This window comes from Palaemon carinicauda, chromosome 44 (genome assembly GCF_036898095.1).
Source record: "Palaemon carinicauda isolate YSFRI2023 chromosome 44, ASM3689809v2, whole genome shotgun sequence".
Classification (NCBI taxonomy): Eukaryota; Metazoa; Arthropoda; class Malacostraca; order Decapoda; family Palaemonidae; genus Palaemon; species Palaemon carinicauda.
Genome location: NC_090768.1, coordinates 40,820,470 through 40,848,253, shown reverse-complemented (window position 1 = coordinate 40,848,253; position 27,784 = coordinate 40,820,470). Strand labels below are relative to the sequence as shown.

The 27,784-nt window shown below is 50.4% G+C and overlaps 1 protein-coding gene across 1 annotated transcript in view; it reads right to left on the bottom strand.

Annotated features, from left to right (window-relative positions):
• Positions 1-438: 438 nt before the first annotated feature.
• Positions 439-27,784, bottom strand: part of LOC137634530 (RNA-binding protein 48-like) — a 55,243-nt gene continuing 27,897 nt past the window's right edge. Inside the window, exons 3-4 of the mRNA XM_068366981.1 lie at positions 11,967-12,085; positions 439-678 (exon numbers count right to left, since the gene is read on the bottom strand). Of these exons, the coding sequence (XP_068223082.1) occupies positions 562-678; positions 11,967-12,085 (236 nt within the window). The 3' untranslated portion in view covers positions 439-561. The remainder of the gene's footprint in view (positions 679-11,966; positions 12,086-27,784) is intronic.

Here is a 27,784-nt window from a genome sequence, read left to right as displayed (position 1 = left end):
CATTTGGAGAACATCTACAAAATATTGTAGCCTACAAAGAAATTTTGCTCAGTTCAAAAGTGTCTCAAATTATATACAAACTTGTGCAGACTCAATTACAGGAAACATTTATCCTCTTTCGAATAAGATTGGAATCAGATTCATATTATCCTCTTTCGAATAAGATTGGAATCAGATTCATATCTCTACATGACAAGTTTACATGTAGTTTTATCCTTTTGGGGTGATATATGTAGAGTTTTAGCAGTCCAAAATTGTAGATTGTTTGGTCAAACTTTGAACTTGAAATTCTAGGAATCAGCCGCTAAAAGTAATTTTAAATTTGAAACTTCCAATATTAATATGCTTATTTTACAGAAACAGTTAATTTAGACCTACTTTAAGGTGTACGCCCCAAGCTTCCGTTCAAGGGCTCGTAGTCAACGTATAAACAACTACTTTTACAAGTACAATTTTAATTTAAATTTGACTTACGAACAGTACTGATTATTTACATAAATATACAAAGAAAATATATAACAATTGACAAAATAGACCCTTCATAAATGAAAATATATCTAATTATTTTGGTTGAGGATATTTCTTTAACAGCTGATTCAAATGCTTATGTGACAAATTCTTCTCGTATGGTGTTAACTCAGTTGTTCTATCTTGCAATTTTTTCAGCCTTTGTGAACTCTGCAAGAAGAAAATAAAAGGAGCAATTTACAATGAGCAAGTAAATTCAATAATTCATTTTCAATATACTGTACAAACAAAAGTAGACACTGTATAGTCTACTATCATGGGAAGTCAAAATGAATATCTAAAACAGTTGGTCTTACATGACCTTGTTTAACTCTATACCAAAGGAGTGCTTCTTGTGCAGAGTGTGCATGGGGTGGGAATGTATATTTTTGATTAATGGATTTGTATATTTAAAAAGTTTTTCCCATACAAATATAAACCCTCGTGATGATTTTGGCTTTGGTGGAAACAGCCATTTAATCTTAAAAGGGGTAGTAATATTTACAAGCATGTGGAGGGTAACCCCCACCCACCCAAAAGTCAGCTCTGCAAGCACTTGATTACTCAATCTAATTTTTGCTTGTTCCAACACGGAGTACTTACCTTGAACTACTTTCTTAGGAGTATCTGGGATCTCCTCCCATCCGATAGCTTTGTGTAGTTTACCCTATACCCGTTTTCTATGAGGGATAACCTCAGGTGGAGTGATACGCGCCCTGAGGCTAACCCCGGGTCAGAGAGCATGCTTGCTCAGGTCTCGACCTCCAGTAAGTTCTCTGGTCGCGTCGCGATATCATCTCGCCGTTCTCCTTAATCCCAGTGTGACTCTTTGTGTCCCCGACCCCTTTGCGTCTCACGTGGTTCCTTTGTGCTTTTCCCTTTGCTTTCCCTGTGCATTCTTGTGTCTCGTGGTACTTCCTACTGCGTCATGGAGCATCCCCGCCCTTGTCCTGGGCCTATGGCCGGTAAATCATGTGGTGCGTTCCTGTCGAAACCTGAAGTAGACCCGCACTCCTTGTGTAGTGGCGGTGTGTGTTCCCCTACGGCCACGTGTCCGGAGTGCGTGTCCTGGAACGAGGTGCAATGGGTGCGTTACGGCACCAAGAAGAAGAAGGCGACGAAGAAGTCGCCTAAGAAGCCGAGCATCTCTTCTCCCCTTGCTTCACCGGGCGTGTCGTCGGACCGAGCTTCCCTGCCACCCTCCCCTACCCAGAGCAGGGGACGAGGTAAGTCCGTTGCGGGGAAGACGCTCGTGGCCCTTCACCAGGAGTCTGATCTGCAGGATAGTAGGGTTGTGGCGTCTTTCCAGGCAAGTGTGGGGACTGAGGGAGGGACGGGAGTGTGTGTGGGGGACGGAGTCCTGGTGCAAGCAGGGCACGTCTCCTCTGATGACCCTATGGGGAGGAAAAATGTTCCTAACTCTTCTCCAGCCTCTTGGGCTTGTTTTTCAGGAACATCTGCAGCTGAGGGTGCCGCCGAGAAAGAACACTCGCCGCCATCAGACCCCCTCGGGTGGGTACCCCCGAAGACGCCCTTCAGGTCCCCGCTGAGAATGGAGGAGGGCTTCGGTACCTGGTCCCCCACTGAAGAGCGTCAGCGCTCCCCTCCAGCGCCATCTGCTACGTTTCCGGATGTCTTCTTACAGGCCCCGTCGTCCATCGAGCGTCGAGGGAACCCTCCTACGTCATCGCGTGAGTCGGGCCCTCCTAAACGAGTCTACAAGTCGTCGGGCTCTTCAGTTGAGGCCTTTTCCTGCTCCTCGGAGAACAAAGCCCGGAGGAAACACAGAAGATGTCGGGAGAAGTCCCGCAGGAGGCACTCCCGTTCTCGCTCCTGCTGCAGGTTTCGCTACGGGAGTAGGCGTTCCGGATCCCCCAGAAGAAAATGGAGAAGAAGTGGCTCCCCGGACGAAGAATGGGTAGTCATCCCTTGCAGCAGTTCCTGGCTCTTCAAGTTGGCGGCCTAGAGCCAATTCTCCGGAGAGATACAATACTCGTCAGGTGGCAGATTCGACCGACGGAGGGAGTCGTCATTCCAGGTCCCAGTGGACAGGCATAAGTCCGCGAAGGTTCTGACTCCATCCACCCAGCGGAGAGAGTCGCCCCTTCGGTCTGGCATCGGCGTCCAGACCTCCAAGGCATTCCTGAGCCGTCAGGATAGTGAGGTACGGCTCCCCTCGTCGAGCAGACCCGCAGGTACATGGGCCTCCGTGAGGAAGGATAGACCGAGGACGGAGGCCTCCGTCTTGACGGCTATGCCCGTCCTTCGGCCAGAACCCCAGGAGATGGAGAGGGCCAAGGCCTTGTCTTCTGCCCGCACGAAGACCTCCGACGGAGGAGCCCCGTCTCAAGCATTAGTTTGTCCTACGGAGGAACTGGACGACCAAGGGGAGGGTTCAGCAGCGGAGGTGTCAGCCTATTGAAGGGTAATAGGGCTCATTCGGAGACACCACAGGCTGGACAAGCCCGAGCCCTCCTCCGAGGAATTCTGGCGGTGTAGTCTCAACAGACTAGTGGATGCCACCGTCCAGCAGAGACCCTCCCTGGCACTACCGTTAGCCAGGGATGTGAAGCTAGGTAGAGCCCACGTGGACAAGATTGTGGCCAACCACGCCGAGGCTCCCAAGAACCAGAGTTCCTCCAAACTGCTCCAGGGCCTGAAGTCCCAGAGCAAGTTTTACCGCCCGGAGGGCCACCGTGCAGGTGCCTGTACACTGGAACCTGCACTCGCCGTTTTAGGCCAGGGAGTGGCGGAAGAGAGGGCTTCTACAGCACCAATCTGCTTTTCTCCATCGGAAGCCACCATGATGGAGGAAATAGCGAAGGACCTCGTGAACGTCTCCTCCTGGCTGGATTGGTGGGCCTCTACCCTAGTGGGCGTCCAGGCCTCGTACGACCTCACGGTTCCAGAGAATCAGGCCTTACTCAAGGAGCTGATTAGCTCGGGAGGTAAGGCCCTGAAGTTTCTGTCTTACCAGTCCCTAACGCAGGCTGCCAACTGGGTCTTACGGAGGAGGGACATGGTCCTCAACAAGATCACTAGACAGCTTCCTGACAGAGAAGCGAGGTCCCTGAGAAGCCTAACCCTGTGGGACGACTCTATTTTCCCCCTGAAGGCAGCTGAGTCGTCGATTGAAAGAGTCAGGAAACTCGAGGATCCAGGCAATTCCAGACCCCCTCCAGTGAGGAGACCTGCACACAGAAGGTCTACCTCCGATGTTCCTCTACCTCCTCGGGCTTCACCTAGCCAGCCCAGGAGAAAAACCCCTACTACGGCCTGGTCACAGTCCTCTCAGCCCTCCCGTAGGGGAGAAGCCTCAGCTCAATCCTCCTATAGGCCTTCCTATGCAGCGTCCAGAAGAGGGTGTTCAGGCCGCGCCTCTAGGAGGAGATAGGGAGGGAGGCCACTACTCCTGCCGAAGCCTCAGGTGAGGGGATGCCTCAAACACTCTTGGCAAGCAAGGAAAGACCACGGAGCAGACCCGTGGACCGTGGCAGTCCTGAAGGAAGGGTACAGGTTACCCTTCCTAGCGGAACCCCCACCTCTGATACCAGATCAGCGGGCAGGGTGGCTAGCCCCAAGGACCCCTTGAAAAAGACAGCCCTGCAGGAGGAAGTCTCAGCGATGCTGGCAAAAGGAGCGATAGAACCAGTCAAGGACCCTGGTCCGGGGTTCTACAGCAGGCTTTTCCTGGTGGAGAGCGACAGGGGGTTAGAGACCGGTCATAGACCTCTCAGCCCTCAACAAGTTCGTGTGCAAGACCGACTTCAAGATGGACACTCTGAAGTCGGTCTTAGTGTCCTTGAGGGAAGGGGACTTCATGATGTCAGTAGATCTCAAGGACGCCTACTTCCAAATTCCAGTTCACCCCTCCAGCAGGAAGTAACTTCGGGTGAAATGGGGTACCCAAACGTTGCAGTTCAAGACCCTCTGCTTCGGGCGGTCCACAGCCCCTCGGGTCTTCACGAGGGTCTTCACGACGGTCTCAGCCTGGGCACACGAACAGGGCATTCGCCTGATTCGGTACCTAGAAGACTGGTTGTTACTTTCAGCCTCAGAGGAAGTACTGAGGGAGCAAGGCACGAAGCTTCTGCGGTTCTGCAACATCCTGGGTATCATCATCAACCTGAAGAAGTCCCAGTTGATACCCTCCACCAGGATGACCTACCTCGGAATGGTCCTGGACTCCCGGTTGGCGAGAGCCTTCCCCTCCGCGGAGAGATTAGACAACTTGGTCTAAGTCCTCCGTCCCTTCCTGTCGGGCTAGCCCAGGAAAGCGAAGGACTGGCAGAGGCTGATAGGCCACCTTGTGTCATTAGAGAAACTGATCCCCCAGGGCAGGCTGAAGCTCAAGGAGGTCCAGTGGAATCTGAAGGAGAGCTGGAACCAGAGGGACTCCCCCCACAAGGTGATAACGGTTTTCCCGGAGACGAAGGAGGTCTTAGAGTGGTGGTGCGGCAGGTCGAACACCCTCAAGGGAATGCCCTTCGCAGCCGACCCTCCGGAGATGCTCCTGTTCACGGGAGTTGGACGGACGAGGAGAAGGCCCAGCACATAAACGTGCTACAGATGCGGGCAGCGCGAAGGGCGTGCCTGGAGTTCGTCCATCTACTCCGGGGGAACACCGTGGCTCTGATGTGCGACAACGCCACGGTGGTGGCCTACATAAAGAAACAGGGAGAACTAAGATCGAAGGAGTTGTGCGTCCTCAGTTGGAACTTCTGGAATGGGCCGAAGTAGAACAGATCAGAATCTCAGCAAGGTTCATTCTGGGAAAAAGGAACGTCCTAGCCGACAGCCTCAGCAGGATGGGACAAGTGGTGGGATCCGAATGGTCCCTGCACCCAGAAATAGCCGAAACCATCATTCAAAAATGGGGATCACCGGTGATGGACCTCTTCGCAATGAGGTTGAACGCACAGCTCCCCGTGTTTTGTTCTCCTGTGCCAGACCCAAGAGCAGCGTTCGAGGACGTCTTCCAGCACCCTTGGGACAACCTCGACGTTTACGCCTTCCCCCCTTCGTGATGCTCAGACAGGTCCTCAACAGAGTAAGGAGGGCGGACAACCTGTGGATGACTTTGGTAGCGCCCTGGTGGCCGGAGAGAGAATGGTTCGTGGATCTAAAAGAACTGGCACAACTTCCACCTTGGCCCCTTTCCGGACAGGCCAGACCTTCGGCAACCACATTTTCAAAGGTTCCACGAGAACCCTCGATCCCTCCGCCTTCACGCGTGGAGGTTATCGAGCGTCTCCTGAGGAAAGAAGGCTATTCGTCGGGGACGGCAACGAGGATGTCAGGCTACCCGAGGCGATCATCGGCAGCGGTCTACCAGGCAAAGTGGGCCACCTTTACTAAATGGTGCGCCTCTAAGAACATCAAGCCCCTGAGGGCCTCCATCCCAGAGATAGCGGACTTCCTAGTTTATCTCAGGGACGTGGTCAACATGTCCATCCCGGCCATCAAGGGAGTACGAGCTTCTCTGGGCCAAGTCTTCCTCCTGAAGGGCATCGACCTGGAAACCTCCAGACATCTCTCGATGCTCATTAAGAGTTTCGAGCAATCGTGTCCCCCGCAAGCTGTTAGTGTGCCACAGTGGGACGTGGCCAGGGTCCTGAAGATGTTGTCAGAACCTCCCTTTGAACCCCTAAAATACATCGTGGACAAGGATCTCACCCTCAAGACAGTTTTCCTGTTGGCATTAGCTTCGGCTAAACGAGTGGGGGAGATCCATGGACTGTCCAACGAAGTCGCTCACTCGAAGGGCTGGCGGGAGGTCACCTTCAGGTTCGTGCCATCCTTCGTAGCGAAGACCCAGAATCCGGCCGTGTGGGATCCCAGGTTTGAGGGGTTCTCAGTACCAGCAATTCCTCGCTCGGACAACTCGAGGGACTTGCGTCTGTGCCCTGTCAGGGCGGTAAGAAAATACTTAGAGAGGACAGCCTGACTTCGGCCTGAGATAAAAAGTCTTTTTGTTTCCACAGGCCTAGTGAAGAAGCCAGTCTCGAAGAACACTATCTCCTGGCTGCGGCAGGTGATTATCAGGGCCTACAGTAAGGCAGATATCCCCCTGCCGGGAAAACCCAGACCCCACGACATTAGGGGTCTTAGTACTACGTTAGCTTTCGAGAAGAATATGGCAGTGGGCCAGATCCTGAGAGCAGGCACCTGGGCTAACCAGTCTACCTTCACTGCTCACTACTTGAAGGACTATTCAAGAAAATCCCTGGACGGGTTCTCGATAGGTACCGTCATTTTCGCGCTCCAAACGGTTTAAAGGTGTAGCCCCAGTGATAACCACGGGTAGTAAGTACAAGAGACACAGGTTCGTTCCTTAAACCCCCTTGTTCTTCCTCCCCTTATTTCCGCTTAAAATGGTCTCAGATAGGACTCTGAGCCGGCTACAAGTACCCCTACTTTGGAAGGACATGTCTCCTAGGATTTCTTGCAGAGGTGAGTTACTTAGACACTAAGATGAGTTTTTTGTGTAGTTTCCTCTTATCTCACTTTTCTTTGGGGTCAACAGGACCTAGCCTCCTATCTAGGTCTTTGGATATATCTCGGCACGGTCTCATAAGTTTAAAAGGCCACTCCCACCTCCTAAAGTATAAGTCTCCTAAAAAAGTAGTTCGAGGTAAGTACTCCGTGTTGGAACAAATCACAAATTTTAAGTAATTTGTATTTTTCCTAACAGTACTTACCTCGAACTACTTTCGGGTAATGGCCCGCCCTGCCTTCCCCGAGTGTCTTCTGGAATCCTTAGAGACCTAAGCTACCAAGACCTTACTGGAGGTCGAGACCTGAGCAAGCATGCTCTCTGACCCGGGGTTAGCCTCAGGCAGCGTATCACTCTGCCTGAGGTTATCCCTCATAGAAAACGGGTATAGGGTAAACTACACAAAACTCTGGTAGGATTGGAGGATATCCAAGATACTCCTAAGAAAGTAGTTTGAGGTAAGTACAAGTACTGTTAGGAAAAATACAAATTACTTAAAATTTGTGATTTTCTCTTAGAACTGGATGAACCAAGATGTGCAATTGTTTTACAGATATAACTGTTTTCTGAGTAAACCTGCCATTTTCCACATTACAGTATCCTTGTTCCTGTTGGACAACATGACTAATGCTGTCCTTTATTCGCTAACTTTGCCTTATAACGACGACAACTTGAACGTAGGGATTTTGGCATGACAATAACCCAAGGAATTTGGCATTCCTTATTCTTAGCTAGTGCCTGGTTGGAGGAAGGTTTTGCTGCAACTAAACCTTTTGTTAAATTCTTCAGACACTGCTACTTCTTGATGAACATATAGAAAATATCAGTGAAGAAGTCCAAGAGAACCAATTGATGGGAGTCCCATCACAAGGACACAAAACTGATCTCTTCCTGCGTGGGAGACAGTGTTCAGTACCAAGAACCTACCCATCCAGTTGAGACATCAGATATTTACATTATTATTTGTGCTTAGTATTACATAGATTTGAGAATGTTAATGAAGGGTACTGCACTACTTCTCCCACTCCTGGACAATTGTCAGATGTCGCTTTCACAGTGAGAGAGTTAGAATAATGCCTCCATACATGGGTAGTGCTCGTACGCCCGATACCAGAGCTCGGCCCAGCACTTGAACCAAGCGCATAATGTCAGCATAAAGAGAGCTGCCTTCTTCTTCTCTTCTGAATAATCAAGGTACACCTTAGAAGCTTTCCTTTGGAAACTTCACCTCTGAAGACAGAAAAGCTCACTTGTTAAGAAAGAGGAACCCCCCATCAGACTTTGCTTCTAGGAATGACAAAATACTGTATTAACGCTGATGCAAATATAAAAATAATTAGTGGTCCCCTCATACTGATCAGTCCCTGTGAAAGCTTTCACCAATCAATCATGCACCTTGTTCTGGAAACCTAGAGAATATTCCCAAACACTCAACTGAGCAGGAACAAGATTTCCTTCCCCGCACAACTATTCCACACACCAAGATCTTTCGATGTGACGAGACCGTCAACGCCTTTGCTCAATAGGAACCAGAACAGGTGACCTACTTCGACAGTTGTTACTGCGCGCAGAAGCCTCGGGAGACAAGACAGGTACTCCCATGATCCACCTGCACACCGCTCCGTACCACTCTAATGTTCACTTTTCAGAGGCAAAACTAAGTAGAGGCTTGGAAGGCAAAAGACCCAGAGAACGATTTTTCTATTTAGGCGAGACCGATCACTTAATCCTTCAACCTATTCAGGGTATTGCCCTGGTTACATCCTTATTTTGGATTATAAATACTCTGGGAGTAAGGAGCTGTCTACTGAGAGTTGAGTTGAGAACTCCCCTTCCACCATGTAACAGGGGAGAGGGGGGGGTGCCTGCATTAGTAGAGAACTCTTGAGACTCTTCATTTATCAATATCCTTGGACTCTTATAAAAGAATATACAGTAATGACCTTTGGGAGGGGGAATTGCATACATTGATCAGAGCTTTAATGCTCTTCAAGAGTCTGAGCCCACCCTTCAGTTGCGACGATCAGAGCTTGCTTAGTGGAGCTTTGGGTAGAGTTAATTCCCAGAGATCCAGTTGGGTGAATTCTCTTTGTTCCCACCATTCTCTTCACAACAAAGATTTTATGTACCAGAAGACATAAAACCACCTCCACCCATCAATCCCACAAGGACCCCCATAGAGAGACAGTACCTCATTTTCAGCACAATTTTGGCTGCTATGGCTACCCTTTGGGTGATCTCTTAGACCAACCACTGGTCCAAGGCAATTGACCCAGTATTTGGCAAATCATAAGATGCAGAAGAAGTAAACCAACTTAATTCTTTATGTGCAAAGGCTGTGACCTTCTTGGGAACAAGTGGGACAACAGGGTTCTGAAAAGTAGGGATGCTGTTGCTTTTCCTTTTGCCAGGCAAGTTGGGCGAGAACAGGCATTGTACCGGAGGAACACCTCTTATATTCTGCAGGTGCAGGGAAGACCTGTTCCTGTTCTGATCATTAAGAGGAGGGGGTTGTCAATAGGAGACCTTGGTTCAGGTTAACTGGATCAATCCACCAGACGAGGTTCTGTACATTGAACCTGAAAAGAAAGCTGCTCCTGATTCCAAAGATTGTGAAGTTTGTTTTTTCTCACCTCCAATCAAGGACTGCCTAGGTATGGGTTTTGGTTAGGTAAGCCTTTGTGCTTGGGGCACTGTCATTAGCAAGAACTGAATCTTTTCCTCCCTTGTCTCTTTCACTCTGATGTGAGACTTCTGGGATCATGTGAGAGTGCTTTCCTCTAACAGCTGCTCTGCAAAAGAAAGATGAAGCCCTCAACACTCTTTTCTGAATATCAAAGAGGGAAGTGGGGCAAGAAGAAATCCTTCCTCCATGAAGTCAGATATGCCTCTTGGAGTCATAACTCACATGGATGAATTGATGGAGAGGTTTATAGAGCTGGCTAACAGATTGTAAAGAGGACATTACTGCTCCTAGTTCCATGAGAAACCCATCGAAGAATTGCAAAGCCATCATGTCAAGTTAAGATCCTCCTGAACGGTTTTCATCACCGTCTTGGCCTTAGGGCAGTCCTCGAGGTAACCCCAACCAATGATTTATGGTTCTTCTGGAGTTTAGTCATCATCTCCTACGAAGAGTAAAGACAAACTGGTGACAGCTGGTGGACTCGCCTATAGCCAAGTAAGCCCTCCTGCTTTGGGGCAAGACAGAAGCCAAAAAATGAGGTTTGTTACCTCTTGAATACTCTGCTGAATTCTTGGTGACCTGTCTCCTAAGTCTGAGGAATTCTCCTGTTGACAAGCATGGAATTACAGTATGCAGAAACCTATACACCATAGGGAACTCTCCAGGTTCCTGTATCACGATTGTCGACTTCAACTACACTAGAGCCTTGAGTGTTCAACTACACTAGAGCCTCGAGTGAAGGTGGTCATCATAATAAAGGTAGACGACGGAAAGTAACCTTTTTCCAACCCTTAGAGGTCGTCTCCATTTTGTGGAATGAACTTCCTGGTCACCCTCATGATGACCAATGATTCTTGACGGTGTATTTCCCTCTCGAAAAGTGGGAGGAGGATAAAACAAGAGGCAAGGGACAGTGGTACATGTTGGTGAAGAACTATGCCCAAATCTGTTCAATTCTTCTCCAGTCTCCTTCGATGAAGATACAGTACTCCACAAAGGTTTGAATAATTCTGAATGGTGATTGTTATTAGGAAGCAACCTTCCCAGATAAATCAAATGCAAAAGCTTGAGATAAACAGCTTGTCTGATCACACCAGCAGCAAGATCAGAAGTCGTATTTTCTAGTGGTGAGACAGGCTACTACCCTGTTGATTTGCATGAAGGATAACCACTCAAGTCCCAAGTGATCTTGGTTGTCTTACATTGCTTTTATGGTTGTTACTCAAAATCTGAGCCAGCAAATCATTAGTGGGAAAAATAGATGACCAAAACAAATACGGCAGCTTGATATCTAGTATACAATAAGCATTATGTATGTACATCCATCAGTTTATTGAATACATGGAATCACTGACAGTTTAATCATTAATTAGCAAGAATATTGTTTAATCATTCGGAGCTTACTTTGTATATTTACATGAACGGGTTAGAAAGTAATTTACAATAGAAACAAACTGCTACAGCATTATTTATCAACAGATGTTGATTATACAGTTAAGTCTTAGGGAAACATGTGCAAAAGGAAATCATAACCTTAGGATCCTAGAGTAGTTGCATCAGAGCACCCCATATAGGCATTCAATAAAGGTCTTTGCAGTAGTCTTTCTTCAACTTCATTCACTTCTTAACCTTCTAATTAACCCTGTTCATAATTCCTTTCTTCAATCTTGCTGCCCAGCTCTAAACTTTTCCTTCATACTGCAACAATGGTTTTTTCCATGTTGCAAATAGGTATTGGATGGCATCCCAGACCCAAATGCCAGGTTTTTTTGGCATAGATTCCTAAATGCAATCCAAAAGAAAATTACATTAACCTTTTATCAATTTTGCAACTAATCATGCTAATGAAGATCTTCAACCAGCAGTCCCCATTGTACAGTAAGTCAAGAGACTGCGCATCAACTTCAATTTAAAAGCTACTGGAGCTCACTATTTGATTGGAAGATCAGGTAGCATGATGATCCATCACGACCAGCGCTGTGCGGCAAGTCCTTTCTTGGCTGAACTAAGCTGCACTATGAAGGTGAAATAGGTTGAACAGCAAGATGGAAGAAAGGACGCAGGAGTGGAGGTAAAGCAGAAGGCTAAATAGGAGCAGATAAGGGGCTGGAGGAAAGGTGCAAAGAAGCTTTAGCAATGCCTACAGTACACAACATGAAGTGCACTGATCCCACAAAATCCCCATAGGATTGGGAGAATATTCTATTCAAATTCATGGATTATAAAAAGACTAACAACTGAAATGAATAATTAAGTGAATTGGATAAGTAAACTTACCATATATTTTTCATTGCAGTTCTTCAAGTTGTTAATTTCCTTTGAACACATGGAGTCATTAAAGTCATGGGTTTTCAAGCAGGCTAACATCACGGACAACTCTTGAATACAAGCCACAGCTGAAAGAATACCATCATCAGAATAAATACTATTTTAATTTTTTTCTTTATAAAGGGATTTTGACGTAGGAAAAATCTATTTCTGGGCGAGGGACCTGTGCCGCCCAGTGAATAAGCTCCATTTAAGCACTTATTCTTAGGTAATTTACTGCTAAATATACCAGAGAAAAAATGTAAAGGAGTGCTAGGTTAACTAGCTCGCTCACCTAATGGTGTCGGTATAAAATTGGGCGTATAATCCAGAGGTCCCGCACTATTTAGATTAATCCACGACAGAGAACCCCAATAGAGGAGAGCCGTTCAACCTCACTCGGTACTACTACAATGCATCCGCTCAGAACCCAACTCCTTAGCACCCAAAGTTTGGGGACTCCAAGGGAGAGGAGCTGGGAGGGTTCACTGGGCGGCACAGGTCCCTCGCCCAGAAATAGATTTTTCCTACGTCAAAATCCCTTTTCTGGGCTCGAACCTGTGCCGCCCAGTGAATCTATACAAGAGAAAAATGTCACCAAACTTGCAAAATAAAGGAAAAAACATAAGCGTAAGAGAAATACAGGATGCTTTAATCAGAGATGAGTACCAAAAAACAATTATAAGGGTATCTTAAATATTAACATAAATCCAATAAGGTAGGTATAATAATGCCGTGAGTGATAATATATACAGATAATATATACAGATAAAAATTTACAAATATAATAACAGTATTCAGGTGCGAGACCAACGAATACAATAGGGTATAAATGAGGCAGGTAAGAGGGAGAGATAAAGAGTCAAGGCATTAACCTGTGAGTTACTCGGGAGTAACTACGCTCCCTGCGGCTACTGTAGAAAATTTTAGGGCTTCCAAATGTTTAAGGTAGTGTTTCTTGAACACTGACGGTGATCTCCACCCTGTATACCTGGAAAGGTCTGTAAAATTCATGTGGTGAAAGAAGTTCACCGAGGTGGCAACCGCCCTGATATCATGTGCAAGAGGAAAAGAGTCAGGGTTAGCTTGTTTAATAAAATACAAAATTTGTTGCCTGATCCCTTTAATAGTAATGGTACCGCCTTGTTCTCTAACGAATAGAGGCCCCGAGGAGTTAGAGGAGGTCCGGGATAGATAAGACCTAAGAGTAGTGACAGGGCACAGCGACGGATCTTGCGTGAGGGGAACAATTTTCCAGGAGGTCCATCTGTTTTGAGGGTCTTCATTCTTAGCCAAAAAGAATTTGTTAGGAGAAAGAAGGACCTCTCCTGAAGGCAGAAAGTCAATATGACCCGGGTCTCTCGACAAGGCTGCCAATTCAGAAATTCTTGCCCCGGAAGCCAAGCTCACTAGGAAAAGTGTTTTCCTGAGAAGGGGCATGTAATCACAAGAACTGTTAATGGTATCAGAAGCCAATTTGAGTACGTCATTAAGGAACCAGGTCACCGGGGTAGGACGAGTAACCGGTTTCAGTCTGGCACAAGCTTTCGGAATTGAAGCTAACAAAGAGTCGGTTAAGTCTATGTTAAAACCCACTAGGAAGATCTTTTTCAGAGCCGATTTAATAGTGGTGATAGTATTGGCTGCCAGACCTGATTCTAATAAAGATCTAAAGAAAGTGACTGTAAGGTTCAAGTTCATACAGTTCACGTCTGAGTCTATTAAAAATTTTGCCAACTTTTTAACTGCAGAGTCATACTGACGGATGGTGGAATCCCGTTTATCTGATTCTAGGAACAAGGTGTTTTGAGGATCAATATTGGCACCATGCATAGCCGCAAACTTCATAAAGTCCATAAAGTTAGGGCGCTCTGAATGTTTGAGAAAGCGTACACAACGCGTGTTTGTACTATCTGAGACAGAACCGGATTGGGTATCGGGTGAGGGTATAGTCTCAACTCCCGCAGGAGAGGATACCAGTTGCTCTTGGGCCAGTTGGGTGCGACCAAGGCTACTTGTCCCTTGAAGGATCTCAGTTTGTCTAGAACTTTCAGCAAAAGATTCACCGGGGGAAAGAGATAAATCTTTTCCCAGTTGTCCCAATTCTGTGACATGGCGTCTGTGGCGTAAGCCTGAGGGTCTAGATTGGGAGCCACATATACTCTCAATTTGTGGTTGGATTCCGTGGCGAAGAGGTCCACTTGGAGGCCGGGAACCTGAGAGAGAATCCACCGAAATGACTTTAGATCGAGTGACCATTCCGATTCTAGAGGGGAGGTCCGGGACAGGGCGTCTGCCACTACATTCCGGACTCCCGCCAGGTGGACAGCTGAAAGATGCCAACGGTTCGAGGCTGCTAGGGAGAATATGGCTACTAGAACATGGTTCAGAGGCCCTGACTTTGACCCGCCTCTGTTGAGGCAGCGGACCACCACTTCGCTGTCGAGGACCAGACGAAGGTGTTGTTTCTTGGGAAGAGCGAGACGTTTCAGGGTTAGAAGAACTGCCATGGCCTCTAGCACATTGATGTGAAAATGGCGGAACAAGGGAGTCCAAAGACCTTGAACTTTCTTGAGCTGAGAATAGCCGCCCCAACCTGATAGGGATGCGTCTGTGTGAATGATTAATTCCGGGGGCGGAAATTGAAGGGGAACTGACTTTGACAGACTGTTTGCTCTTGTCCAAGGAAGAAGTCTTTCCCGTAGAATGGGAGGAAGGCGGACTTTCCTGTCCCGGAGCTTCCGGTTCGCCCTCGAACGCCAGACACGATTGATATCTTTCAATTTTGCCTTCAGAAGAAGATCTGTCACTGAGGCAAACTGAAGGGACCCCAGAATCTTCTCTTGAAGCCGTCTGGAACTTACTTTGTCTTTGAGAAAACGTTTGGTGTTCCTTGCAATCTCTAACCTCTTGGGTCTGGGAAGACACAGAGTATGAGATATAAGATCCCATTGCAGGCCGAGCCATTGGAACTTCGATTTTGGAAGAAGACGGGACTTCTTGAAGTTGATCTGGAAGCCTAGAGATTGAAGATAATGGATGACTTTGTGAGTGGCTTTTAGGCAATTTTGGGAGGTGTCTGACCAAATGAGCCAGTCGTCCAGATAGGCTACTACTTGAATCCCTTGATTCCTGAGTTCCTGAACAGCGACTTCTGCTAGCTTTGTGAAGATCCTTGGGGCAATGTTGAGCCCGAAAGGCATCACCTTGAAGGAGTAACTTTTGTCCCCTAAGCGAAAGCCTAGGTACGGACGGAAGTGTCTCGCTATCGGGACGTGATAGTAGGCGTCTGTAAGATCGATAGAGGTGGTGACGGACCCACGGGGAAGTAAGGTCCGCACCTGCGAGACGGTAAGCATTCGAAACTTGTCGCATTGAATGGACAAGTTGAGAAGGGATAGATCTAGAATCACTCTTCTCTTGTCTGAATCCTTCTTCGGGACACTGAACAGCCGACCTTGAAACTTCAGATGTTTCGTTTCTTGTATGGCATTCTTTTGTAAAAGATCCTGGACAAATTCGACCAGGTCTGGGGTGGAATGTTGACGAAATTTGTTCGGAGGAGGAGGTCCTTGAATCCAACTCCACCCTAGTCCCTTGGAGATGATACTGAACGCCCAGGGACTGAACCTCCATTTGTTGCGGAAGGCATAGAGCCTCCCCCCTACCTGCTGCACCTCAGTATTGGTTTGAGGAGTTGCCTCCACGTCCGCCTCGGAAGTTCTTTCCTCTGCGAAAGGCTCTTCCCCTGCCTTTGTTCTGGTTAGAGCCACAGTGGTAGCCTCTACCTCTACCATAACTCTGGGAAGAGCTATGAGCCTCGTAGGACTGGTTAAAGGCAGGGGAAGTGGCGGAGGCACCAGAAAGCTGGCTCTTAGGTAGCAGAACGGTGACATAGTCATCCGAAGGAGCCCGAGAGGTGGAGGGCTGCGCAGGGGCAACAGAAGATGGAGGAAGAGGCAGCCGGAAGTTGGATGAAGCACTCTGTTGTTGCCTGAACTGGGTGGAGGTATATGGTCTAAGCTTCTTCCTACCCCGGGCTTGATAATTTGCGGGGTCATACTTGCGTTTAGGGGTCAAACCCCAACGGGCTTTAAGGCTCTGATTAACCCTAGTGGCCTCCGCCAAGACTTCCTCTACGAGATCCTCGGGGAAGAGATTTGAACCCCAACAGGAGGACCGGATGAGTTTATTAGGTTCATGCCTAATCGTCGCCTCAGCTAGAACATGCTTGCGACATCTGCGTTTAGCAGTAGCAAAGTCATACAAATCATAATATAACGACTGTAACGTAGCCTTGTTGAGAGACTTAAAAATACTCTCCGTATCGTAAGTCAAGGCTATCGACTCCGTGGATGTGGCCAGGTTTAGAGTACGGCCCACACGTAGGCGGGAATCATATTCCTGTTTAATGAGAGATTCCGGGAGACGGGGAAGCTTCTCACTAAACAAGACTGAGGCACAGTCTGCTGCAAGCTTGCCGGAGGTAAAGGTGGTATGGACGTTGTCCCAACACTCAATACCTGAGGGAAGAAGGAGGGAGATTGGATCCACCTCTCGGATGGGAGGCAAGGGCTTCTCCTCCAGAGCATATTGAAAGGCAAGCTCTGCCACCTTATTGACGCATGGAGTCAAGGTGGTCTTGTCCATTAGGAACATCGTAAAGGAGCTTTTATGAGGCGTCAGCATGGTGTTAGTGCAGCCGATGTCATTCAAAAATCTGGCCCAAACAGATTGGGCTTGCTCCTTCGGGAAGATGACCGTCTCTTTGGGGACCTTGTCTAAACGGACTAAAGCTTCCTCGGTAAGTCTGGCATAACCATGAAATGGAAATGCCAGACCCGGAGGAAAGAATTCAAAGTCCTCTAGAGGACGAGTGCCAAGGCCCTCCAGAGTCAACATTCCGTCTGAGAACGGGGAATGAAGAGCCATCCGCCAGGGGTTGTTCTTGGCAAACGGCGGGAGCTTAGAGGCATCCGGTATGAGAGAGCTTTGGACTCTCTCCGGAGCTCCTTGCTCTAAAGCCCCAATTCTCTGACCGAAGTTAGAGAACATCGTGTCCATCCTCGACTGCATCTCCGAAACCAACTTTTCCTGCATCTCCGACACGATGCGGAGCATAGCTGATTCGGAAAGGCCCGGGCTAGCAGCAGGAGGGGCGGAAGGAACTCCCGGGTCGTGAGACTTAGAGGAGGAACCAGAGGTCTTTGAAGACGGGTTCGTACCATGTTTAGAGCCATGAGAAGTCTTATGAGGCTTGCGAGCTTTGGGTAAGGTCCTTGAAGTAGACTTATCCTTAGGGGGAACCGGGTATGAACGTTGAGACGAATCACGGTCCCCAGAAAATCCAAGAAAGGAAGAGCGATCAGAAGAAGAAGAAAGAGCGGGGCTGAGGATAGGAATCTCAGCGCCGGACACACCTGCCTCACTTACCACCCTACCTGTATCCGGCTCGTCTAGCAACATCGGTTCGACGTCCAGGTTCATGGAGGCAACATTGTCCTCCAGACCTCCGGGGGCGTCCGATGGATCTTGCTCTGGGTCGATGAGACCCGTTATAGTGGCATCAATGTGGGCAATGATGGGAGCTGCCACATGCCTAGCCACAGCAGCTGAAGACTTGGCGTTGGGGTAAACCATGGTGCAGTAGTCCTCAGATAGGACGTACGGCCGCTTAGACTTTACATTCCGGGCAAACCCACCAATCCACACCTTCAGTGTGGCCCGAGCCGCAGACTTTTGCTCCGGGGATGCCTGAAATAATAGGGGGAATTATAAAAGGGAGACTCCCAATGGTCCTTCAAGACCATAGATATCTTACTAATAGTAAATAAAATAAGAAGGCAATATAGCCGACGGGACTCACCGAGTCAGATCCAAGGGTAGTGATGAGGTCGAAGCAAATCACACAGTTATCCGGGTGCCATACCACAACGTCTTCCAGTTGAACCCCACAAGGGGCGTGAGATCGGCAGACGGAGTGGCCACAAGGCTGGTGCAGAACAGCTGCACAGGCCGGCGTCAGACAATGCACCATCTGTAAAAAGAATAGTATATGAGAAACTGTAATTCTCTTAATTAGGGGCGGGTCTGGAGGACCCGGGCCTAACATAGGTCTAACTTGAAACTAAAGTATAGCCATCCATTCCGGTCAAGCCGGGAGCATAAAAAAGGATGCAATAACAAGGAATTAAGACACATAGTGTCTGATTTCCCGGGGTGGGGTAGACCCCGGGCCGGGAAATAAAGGTATATTCAATACCAATTCCTTTTTAGAGACTCCGGGGTAGTGATCTGTCATATATAATCATCATAGGAAATGTTATAAAATAATAGGGGGGCGGAACTGTAACTAAGAACTGCCAATCGAACCCGGAGGGTTTCGTATAACATAAGCCAGAATGAAAAGTGAATATAAAATAGGGGGCACCGGGATCCAACTCTGTTGACCGGTGGCCAACCAGACTAGACAGAGACTAAACCGCCGGGCCACCCGGAGGACAAAGTCCATAAACACTTAACTACCCCCTCTAAAAGGAGGGAAGGCAACGGTCCCTTAGTGGAGGGGGGGGGAGAAGCCTAGCCTCCCACCTAGCTAGAGGGGGAGCGTGGGGAGGATCACGTGATACGAGGCAGCAGGGCTACCAACTGACGATCCCCAACAGACAGATCAAACGGAGTAATGGCACAAATATTCATTATAATAATAATACTAGCGTTAAATATATGAATAAACACATTGAAAATTTTTGGGCAAGGCATGCAACATAAATAATTAAATCACAAAAGACACACCTGATGGCTAAAATAACATTGCCGCCTTAGCACGGTCGGCAGCCATAGCGATACGTAAATGATATCGGCCCAAAAATTGAACCACGAGGATTCTAAACGCTAAATAATGAATATTCACAATAACAAATAATATTTGATAATAAAAATAATACACATAGTAACACCGCAAGTGAAAATTAAAAGCTCTCAAAAACAGGAGTACCAACTGTAGTGAAATCAAGCAAGATCGGTATGAACGAAGAGAATAACTCCTATAATATAAATATTAAACGATCTAGATTGCTCAAAACACAGTAAAACCCAGCTTGGTACTTAACTTAGACGGTGTCTCCTGGGAAACCGACGAAGAAGCCATAATTCACTAGAAAATATCCAAAAATCGAGAGCACAAGAAAAATGCGGGTTACTGCACAAGTCGTGCTAAACGGAGTTGGGTTCTGAGCGGATGCATTGTAGTAGTACCGAGTGAGGTTGAACGGCTCTCCTCTATTGGGGTTCTCTGTCGTGGATTAATCTAAATAGTGCGGGACCTCTGGATTATACGCCCAATTTTATACCGACACCATTAGGTGAGCGAGCTAGTTAACCTAGCACTCCTTTACATTTTTTCTCTGGTATATTTAGCAGTAAATTACCTAAGAATAAGTGCTTAAATGGAGCTTATTCACTGGGCGGCACAGGTTCGAGCCCAGAAATTAAGTCAAGACAGGCCAAACACCAAAAATTCAAACCAAGTTATATAAAAATAAATCTCTAATGGAATGGTATACTAAACAGAACTTCTTTTGTTAATCTTTAAAAAGATGGCTAAATGTTATAAGCATGTCAAAATATGAAAAAAGATGACAAATTCGAAGATAATTTGTATTTTTCCTAACCATACAAACCTTAGCTATTTACAAAGGGTTTACTTTTAGCGCAGCTGAAATGACGAGCCAATAGTTTTTAACGAGGGTTAATTACCCCCGCGCTAGTTAGCGGGGGGTGGGGAAGGGTAGCTTGCTACCCCTCCCCCCTCCACACACCGGTGACTTGCTTCACTTCACTTAGAGGTAGGACTTGACTTGGGGGTCAGGGATGGCGGGCACATATGTGTAAATAGCTAAGGTTTGTATGGTTAGGAAAAATACAAATTATCTTCGAATTTGTCATTTGTTCCGTAACCGAAATACAAACCACGCTATTTACAAAGGGTGACTTACCCCTTAGGAAGGGTGGAAAGTCCCCAGCCTTACTGACTTCGGCTTGCCCGGGGGCTCGATCCCTTAGTGAGCAGCACTAGAGAGAGGGAGCCCCTGTACCTCACAGGTTCCTAGCATCGCTAGGAACGAGTGGCCTACATAAGTAGTGTGAGGAGGAGAGTGTGACTCGTCCTATGAAGTTGACCTTGAGACCTTCAGATAGGAATTCTAGGATAGGACGTTCCCCATACCACCTCGTCAGGGTATGGGAGACGCAACAGTATTAAGCTTAATACTAGGAGCACAAAGAAGCATGGGTTACCTGCAGAGGTCGAGGTCAGCTATGCGAGGACCAGGATGCTGCTTCCCCAAGAGAGGGGAGAATGAAGAAAGAAGTAAGGGTCAGACATACTCTTTCATTCACACAGACTAAGACCGGGTAACAACGCCCTCAACCTACTGCTACTTGTCCAAAAAGGAGCCTGAGGTTAGACCAGCTGTTGTGCAGCCACCACAGGGCCGATAGAGAACGTATCGAGGCTCCTGTGGGTCACGTCTTGCAGGTAGTGGGCTGTGAAGGTCGTTTGACGCTTCCAGACCCCCGCTTGAAGTACCTGCGTCACAGAGAAGTTTCTCTTGAAGGCCAGGGATGTAGCAATACCCCTGACATCGTGGGCCCGAGGGCGACGTGACGGAGGAGGGTCAGGATTCAGGGCATGGTGGATAACCCTTCGAATCCAAGCAGAGATGGTGTTCCTTGTGACCCTCCTCTTTGTCCTGCCTGTGCTCACAAACAAAGCTCGCACATGAGGACGGACTGCAGCCGTTCTCTTCAAGTAGTACCTCAGACACCTCACTGGGCATAGTAGCAGCTGGTCTGGGTCGTTTGTTACAGAACGGAGACTCGCGATCCTGAAAGAGTCGAACCGAGGATCCGGCACTCCAGGATTCTGAGTCTTGGCCACAAACTCAGGGACGAACCTGAACGTTACCTCCCCCCATCCCCTTGAATGGGCGATGTCGTACGAGAGACCATGAAGTTCACTAACTCGCTTGGCCGAGGCCAAGGCGAGTAGGAAAGCCGTCTTCCAAGACAGGTGGCGATCGGAGGCCTGGCGTAATGGCTCAAAGGGAGGTCTCTTGAGAGACCTGAGAACTCGAACCACGTTCCAAGGAGGGGGTCTCACTTCCGACTGGGGGCAGGTAAGCTCATAGCTACGTATGAGTAAAGAGAGTTCTAGCGATGAAGAAATATCCACGCCCTTCAATCTGAAGGCCAAGCTTAAGGCTGAGCGATAGCCTTTCACTGCCGAGACAGAAAGGCGCATTTCTTCTCGCAGATACACAAGGAAGTCCGCTATTGCTGGAATAGTGGCATCGAGTGGAGAGATACCCCTTCCACGACACCAACCACAAAAGACTCTCCACTTCGCTTGGTAGACTCCCTCAGAGGACCTTCGCAGGTGCCGAGACATTCTCTCCGCAACCTGTTGCGAAAAGCCTCTCTCCGCGAGGGGACGCTGGATAGTCTCCAGGCGTGAAGCCGAAGCGAGGCTACGGCCCTGTGAGGGACACCGGAGTGGGGTTGTCTGAGAAGCTCGTGTCGTGGAGGAAGCTCCCTTGGGAGTTCCGTCAGGAGTTGCAGAAGGTCCGGAAACCATTCCGCGTGATGCCATAGCGGAGCTACTAGAGTCATGGAACAGTTGACCGATAGTCTGGTCCTGTTGAGCACCCTTCTCATCAGACAGAATGGTGGGAAGGCGTACACGTCGATGTTGTCCCACCGTTGCTGGAAAGCATCTTGCCAGAGTGCCTTGGGGTCCGGGACTGGTGAGCAGTACAGGGGCAGCTTGAAGTTCAAGGCTGTCGCGAACAAGTCCACCGTCGGGGAACCCCACAAAGTCAGGACTTTGTTGGCTATCTGAGGATCCAAAGACCACTCGGTACTCACTATCTGCGAAGCCCTGCTCAGACTGTCGGCGAGCACATTCCTCTTGCCAGGAATGAAGCGAGCTGATAGTGTTATCGAGTGGGTTTCGGTCCACCTCAGAGTCTCTACTGCAAGATGGGATAGCTGTTGCGAAAAAGTGCCTCCCTGCTTGTTGATATAAGCCACTACCGTGGTGTTGTCGCTCATCACCACCACGGAGTGACCCGCCAGGAACCGTTGGAACTGTTGAAGGGCCAGAAAGACGGCCTTCAATTCTAGCAGGTTGATGTGTAGGCACTTTTCTGATTCTGACCAAAGGCCTGAGGCCCTCTGGTTCAGAACGTGCGCCCCCCACCCTTCATTTGACGCGTCCGAAAACAGAGTCAATTCCGGGGGAAGGACGAGAAGACTCACTCCCTTTCGCAGGTTCTCGTCGGCCAGCCACCACCGCAAGTCCGTCTGTTCCAGAGACCCCATTGGGATCAGAGTGTCCGGGGAATCGGATCCTTGATTCCACCGGGACTTGAGCCGCCATTGAAGGGATCTCATCCTGAGGCGGCTGTTTGGAACCAGACGGGCCAGGGAGGATAGGTGGCCCAAGAGACGCAACCACGATTGGGCGGGGAGTTCTTTTCGCCTGAGGAAAGGTTCCGCCACCCTCCTCAGCCTTGCTATCCGGTCGTCTGATGGAAAGGCTTTGTGGAGATTGGTGTCTATTAGCATGCCTAGATAAACCAGTCGCTGGGACGGCTGCAGAGAGGACTTCTCGAGGTTTACCACGATCCCCAGATCCTGGCAAAGATCTAGAAGCCTGTCTCGGTGTCGAAGAAGGGTCGACTCCGAGTCTGCTAGGATCAGCCAATCGTCTAGGTAACGAAGGAGACGAATGCCGTTCCTGTGCGCCCAAGTCGAAATCAGGGTGAACACTCTGGTGAACACCTGAGGAGCTGTGGAGAGACCGAAACACAGCACCTTGAACTGGTAGATCTTGTTGTCTAGGTAGAATCTCAGGTACTTCCTGGAAGACGGATGGATTGGGATCTGGAAGTACGCATCCTTTAGATCCAGTGTACACATGAAGTCTTGTGGTCTCACCGCAAGTCTGACTGTGTCTGCTGTCTCCATGCTGAACCGGGTTTGTTTGACAAACCTGTTCAGAGCCGAGAGATCGATGACGGGTCTCCAGTCTCCAGTAGCCTTCTTTACAAGAAAGAGTCGACTGAAGAAGCCTGGAGAGCCGTCCACGACCTCCTGGAGAGCACCCTTCTCGAACATGGTCTTGACTTCGGCCTGAAGGGCCAGCCCCTTTGCCGATCCCATGGCATAGGAGCTCAACGACACTGGATTCGCTGTCAGGGGAGGTTGAGATGACGTGAACGGGACGCGATAACCTTGGCCGATCACCGAGATCGTCCAAGCATCGGCCCCGAGATGTTGCCACCTGCGGACGCAACGCTGAAGGCATCCCCCCACAGGTGGACACGCAGGGGGACTGCCACCCCTAGGGCTTGCGGCCGCGGCCGCCACCCCTAGAAGTCTTGCCTCCCCTGGAGGACTTACCACCCCTCTTGACCTTGGCTGGAAAGGGCTGGGGCTTAGACACCACTTTCTTAGCTGCCGGTGCCTGTTTTGGAGCCTTACGAGGCTGTTGCTGCTGTTGTGGCGGGGCTGGAGGCTTATAGGGCCGAGTTGTAAGGGCCCTGTGGAGGAGGGAGTCCGTGCTGGATTTCCTCCACCTCTCAGCCGTTCGCTCCAAGTCTTGAGGCTCAAACAGGCTCTCCCCCAGGAGGGAGGCATGTCGGAGCCTACACACATCTACGGCGGGGACCTTCGAATGGAATCTCTCGGACACAGCATCGCGACGCTTCAACACCGAGTTGGCCCACAGGGTGGTAACCTGGTGCGCCAAGAACTCGATGGAGCGGGTGCCCGAGAGCAAGAAGGTCTCTAGGGCCTTCCTATTGGTCTCCTTGGACAAGTCCTCAGATCGCAATAGGATGCCCAGAGATCCTAACCAGAAGTCCAGCCACGAAGTGGCCTGCATGGCACACTTAGCGACCTTCTCGTGGTTAAGGATCTCTGCCGCCGAGAACGACACCTGCCGGGCAGAGAGTTTCTCCAAGGGAACTCCCTTCGCCAGCTCCTCCACAGAGTGATGGAGCGGAAGAGCGAGGTTGTGCTCACCCAGGATCTCGAAATACCTCCTCTGCTGAAGGCGAGGAGGAGGGATGAGTTTGTTCCCGGCAGTGGAACGACTGGAGGAGGCAAGAAGTGCGAGCTGAGCATTGGCCCTAGCTCTGGCACTCTTCAGCCCCCGAGACCAGGGCAGAGCTGCACTGGTCTTAGGGGCCTTCCGAACGTCGAACACTTCATCCAGAATTGTGTCTTTGCCTTCACGGGGGGGGATGACTGGATCCGTAAGACTGTTAAGTTGCCTTATCAGGCTTAGGACCTGCCAGAAGGCATGTTCGGACTCTTGCTGTTCTCCTCCCTGCGGGCTGGCAGCTAAGTCTCCTGCCCCAGGAATCTCTTCCTGGGGTGATACGTGGACATTCCCCTGGGTAGTCATGGGTTCCTGTCGAATCCTTGCAGAGGATTTAGGGATGGTCTTGGAATCCTTGGGCTCCCTCCTAGGAGGGATACAGGATCCCAACAACGAGGTTCGAGGGGCCCCTTCCTCACGAGACAATTCTCCTGCCTGAAGCGAAGTCTCCCCCCCTGGTGCCGGGGGGAAGACTACCGGTCCACTGGACTCACCTGAGGACGGAAAGGCCTCGTCCACGGGAGAAGGAGAGAGTACTCGTGCAGGAGAGGGGACCCTCGAGACCGACCTCTTGGGAACCAACTTCGCCCTGGGGGAAGTCACCACGAAGTCCACTCCTCTCTTTCTCTTCAGCGTAGGAGAGACAGCCGCTGGTTTGTTACCCTGGCCGGCGAGTGCTGGTTTCATAACCCTCACTAACGCCCGTGCCAGCGGACCAAACCAAGTCTGCTGCTCAAAGGACACAGAGTCCGAAATCCTCGCTAAGGTGAAAGGGATCGGGCGATCCTTTGGAGTGGACACGACGGTACCTGCCTGAAAAGAAGGTGGGGAAGAATGCTGTAATGACCTGTCCTCGTCCTGCAATACCAACCTATGCTTGGATGGAGGTGATCCCGAGTGCCGTCTAGGAGCACGCGTCCCTGCTGCTACCACCGGCTGTGGAATTCGCCGCGAACTATGGTCGCGCGAGGGTGAACGGTCGCGCAAAGGCGAATGGTTGCGCGGGTGATCGCGCGGGCGCACAGGCGAGTGGTCGCGCGGGCGCGCAGGCGAGCGGTCGCGCGGGCGCGCAGGCGAGCGGTCGCGCGGGCGCGCAGGCGAGCGATCGCGCGGGCGCGCAGGCGAGCGATCGCGCGGGCGCGCAGGCGAGCGATCACGCGGGCGCGCAGGCGAGTGGGCGTGAGGGTGGGCAGGTAAATGAACACGTGTCCGAGGCGACGAACGCAAGCGATGGCGCGACGGCGAGGGATCGTGCTGCCGCGTAGGTGAAGAAGATCGCTGGCGATAATGATCACGTGATGGTAAGCGATGGCGAGCAGCATGTGAAGGTGAATGATTGCGCGCAAGAGGGCGATCGTTCAGGGTTGTGCGATGAGGAGCAGCATGCGTAAGCGGGCGATCGTTCAGGGTTGTGCGATGGCGAGCAGCATGCGCAGGTGAATGATCGCGTGAAAGGGTGCGATGGTGATCAGCATCCGCAGGAAGGCGATCGTTCAGGGTTGTGCGATGAGGAGCAGCATGCGTTAGCGGGCGATCGTGCAGGGTTGTGCGATGGTGAGCAGCATGCGCAGGTGAATGATCGCGTGAAAGGGTGCGATGGTGATCAGCATCCGCAGGAGGGCGATCGTTCAGGGTATTGCGATGAGGAGCAGCATGCGAAAGCGGGCGATCGTGCAGGGTTGTGCGATGGCGAGCAGCATGCGTAAGCGGGCGATCGTGCAGGGTTGTGCGATGGTGATCAGCATCCGCAGGAGGGCGATCGTTCAGGGTATTGCGATGAGGAGCAGCATGCGTAAGCGGGCGATCATGCAGGTTCGTGCGATGGCGGGCAGCATGTGAAGGTGATCGCTGGCGAACTGGTGATCGCTGGCGAGCTGGTGATCGCTGGCGAGCTGGTGATCGCTGGCGAGCTGGTGATCGCTGGCGAGCAGAAGGTCGACGCGTGTCCTGTGAGAGGATAGGTTCACGAGCAGGAACGGGAAGATCGCTGGCGCGTTGGCGAACATGTGTTTCTGACACACGCGCAGGACCAGGTGGATGGTGAGCAGGGAGTTCAGCAGGAACTAAAGGGTGGTCAGAGACCGCAGGGCGATGGTCCTCAAATGAGCGCTGACGCTCGGAAGAGAGCTGACGAGCAGGAGAGCCCTGGCGAGGGGGGCGAACCTCAGGAGAGAGCCGACGAGCAGGTGAGCGTCGGCGAGCAGGAGAGTCTTGGCGAGCAGGAGATCGTCGACGAGCAGGAGATCGCTGGCGAGCAGGAGAGCGCTTGTGCGCTGGCCCTGCTCGCGTAAGGGAAGAATCCCTTAGCCCCGAAGGGACCGTTGCCCGTCGGGTGACGAGTTCTCCAGAAGGCGAAGATCCGGCAGGAGATGGAGAGCGGTCCGCAGAGAGGTTCAAGGAGGGCGGAGTAGTCGGTTGAGGCTGACGAGGAGAGTCCCCCCCGGAGGACGAAGACCCAAAAAGGCGCCTCTTAGTCCCCCTGTAAGGGGAAGGGAGGCCCTTGTGGCGTAGAGGGCGGTGAGCCTTACGGCGGAGGCGGCCTCGGGGGAGATCGTCGGGACCATCGGTCCTCCGAAGGGGAGTCTCCTTCAAAACACTTCCCTCAGAAGGAAGCTGGGCAGCCGTCGAGACCGAAGGACTCACTTCCCCCTTCGAAGGATGCACGGAAGGAGGAGGAGAGCCTAGAGCACCATCACCAGCAACAGCACCTGCGTCGGAAGGCCCAGCCACGTCGGAGGCCTCTGTCACCACGACGTCGACAATAGACAGAGGGTCTACCTCCGCTACCACCGGCGACTGTTTAACAGCGGCCCCCAACGAGACAAGGTCAATAAGAGCGACCCTGGAGGGCAAGCCCTTAAGCCCCAGGGACGACCAAATCTGCAACAGATCATCACTGGATAAAGTATTATTATCAATAACCTCCCCCGGAGGAGGAGGGGGAACCGCCTCGCTATGGGAGGCGACGCCCTCTCCCCCCACCGAAGGTAGGGAAACAGAACAAGGGCCTGCGCTCCCACTCGGACGACTCTCCTTAGGAGGCGGACGAGGGGGAGCTTCGGAGGAGGTTTGGGCGGCGGAAGAAGAGTCCCGAGAACCTTCCTCCTTCAAGGCTAACCCCGGAGGAGAACGGTCTCTCTTGGACTTCTTCTTACGCCGACGGCCAAACCTCTCCCACTGGGAGGCAGACCACTCCCTACACTCACGGCACATGTTATCCTGGTCGCACCGTCGGCCCCGACATTGAGGGCAGAGGGTGTGAGGATCCGTAATCACGTCCGACATGAAAGTCCCACAAGGACGGCCGGCAACTCCAGGGCATGTCCGCATATTAAATAAAAGAAAATAACTGAAGGTCAACTTCCAACCAATCACACAAGCTGTAAAGAAAAGAAGAAAATTAAAGGCTGTCACGAAGGCGATGAACAGACACGTCTGATCACCGCCGAGCCAAAAGTGAAGTGAAGCAAGTCACCGGTGTGTGGAGGGGGGAGGGGTAGCAAGCTACCCTTCCCCACCCCCCGCTAACTAGCGCGGGGGTAATTTACCCTCGTTAAAAACTATTGGCTCGTCATTTCAGCTGCGCTAAAAGTAAACCCTTTGTAAATAGCGTGGTTTG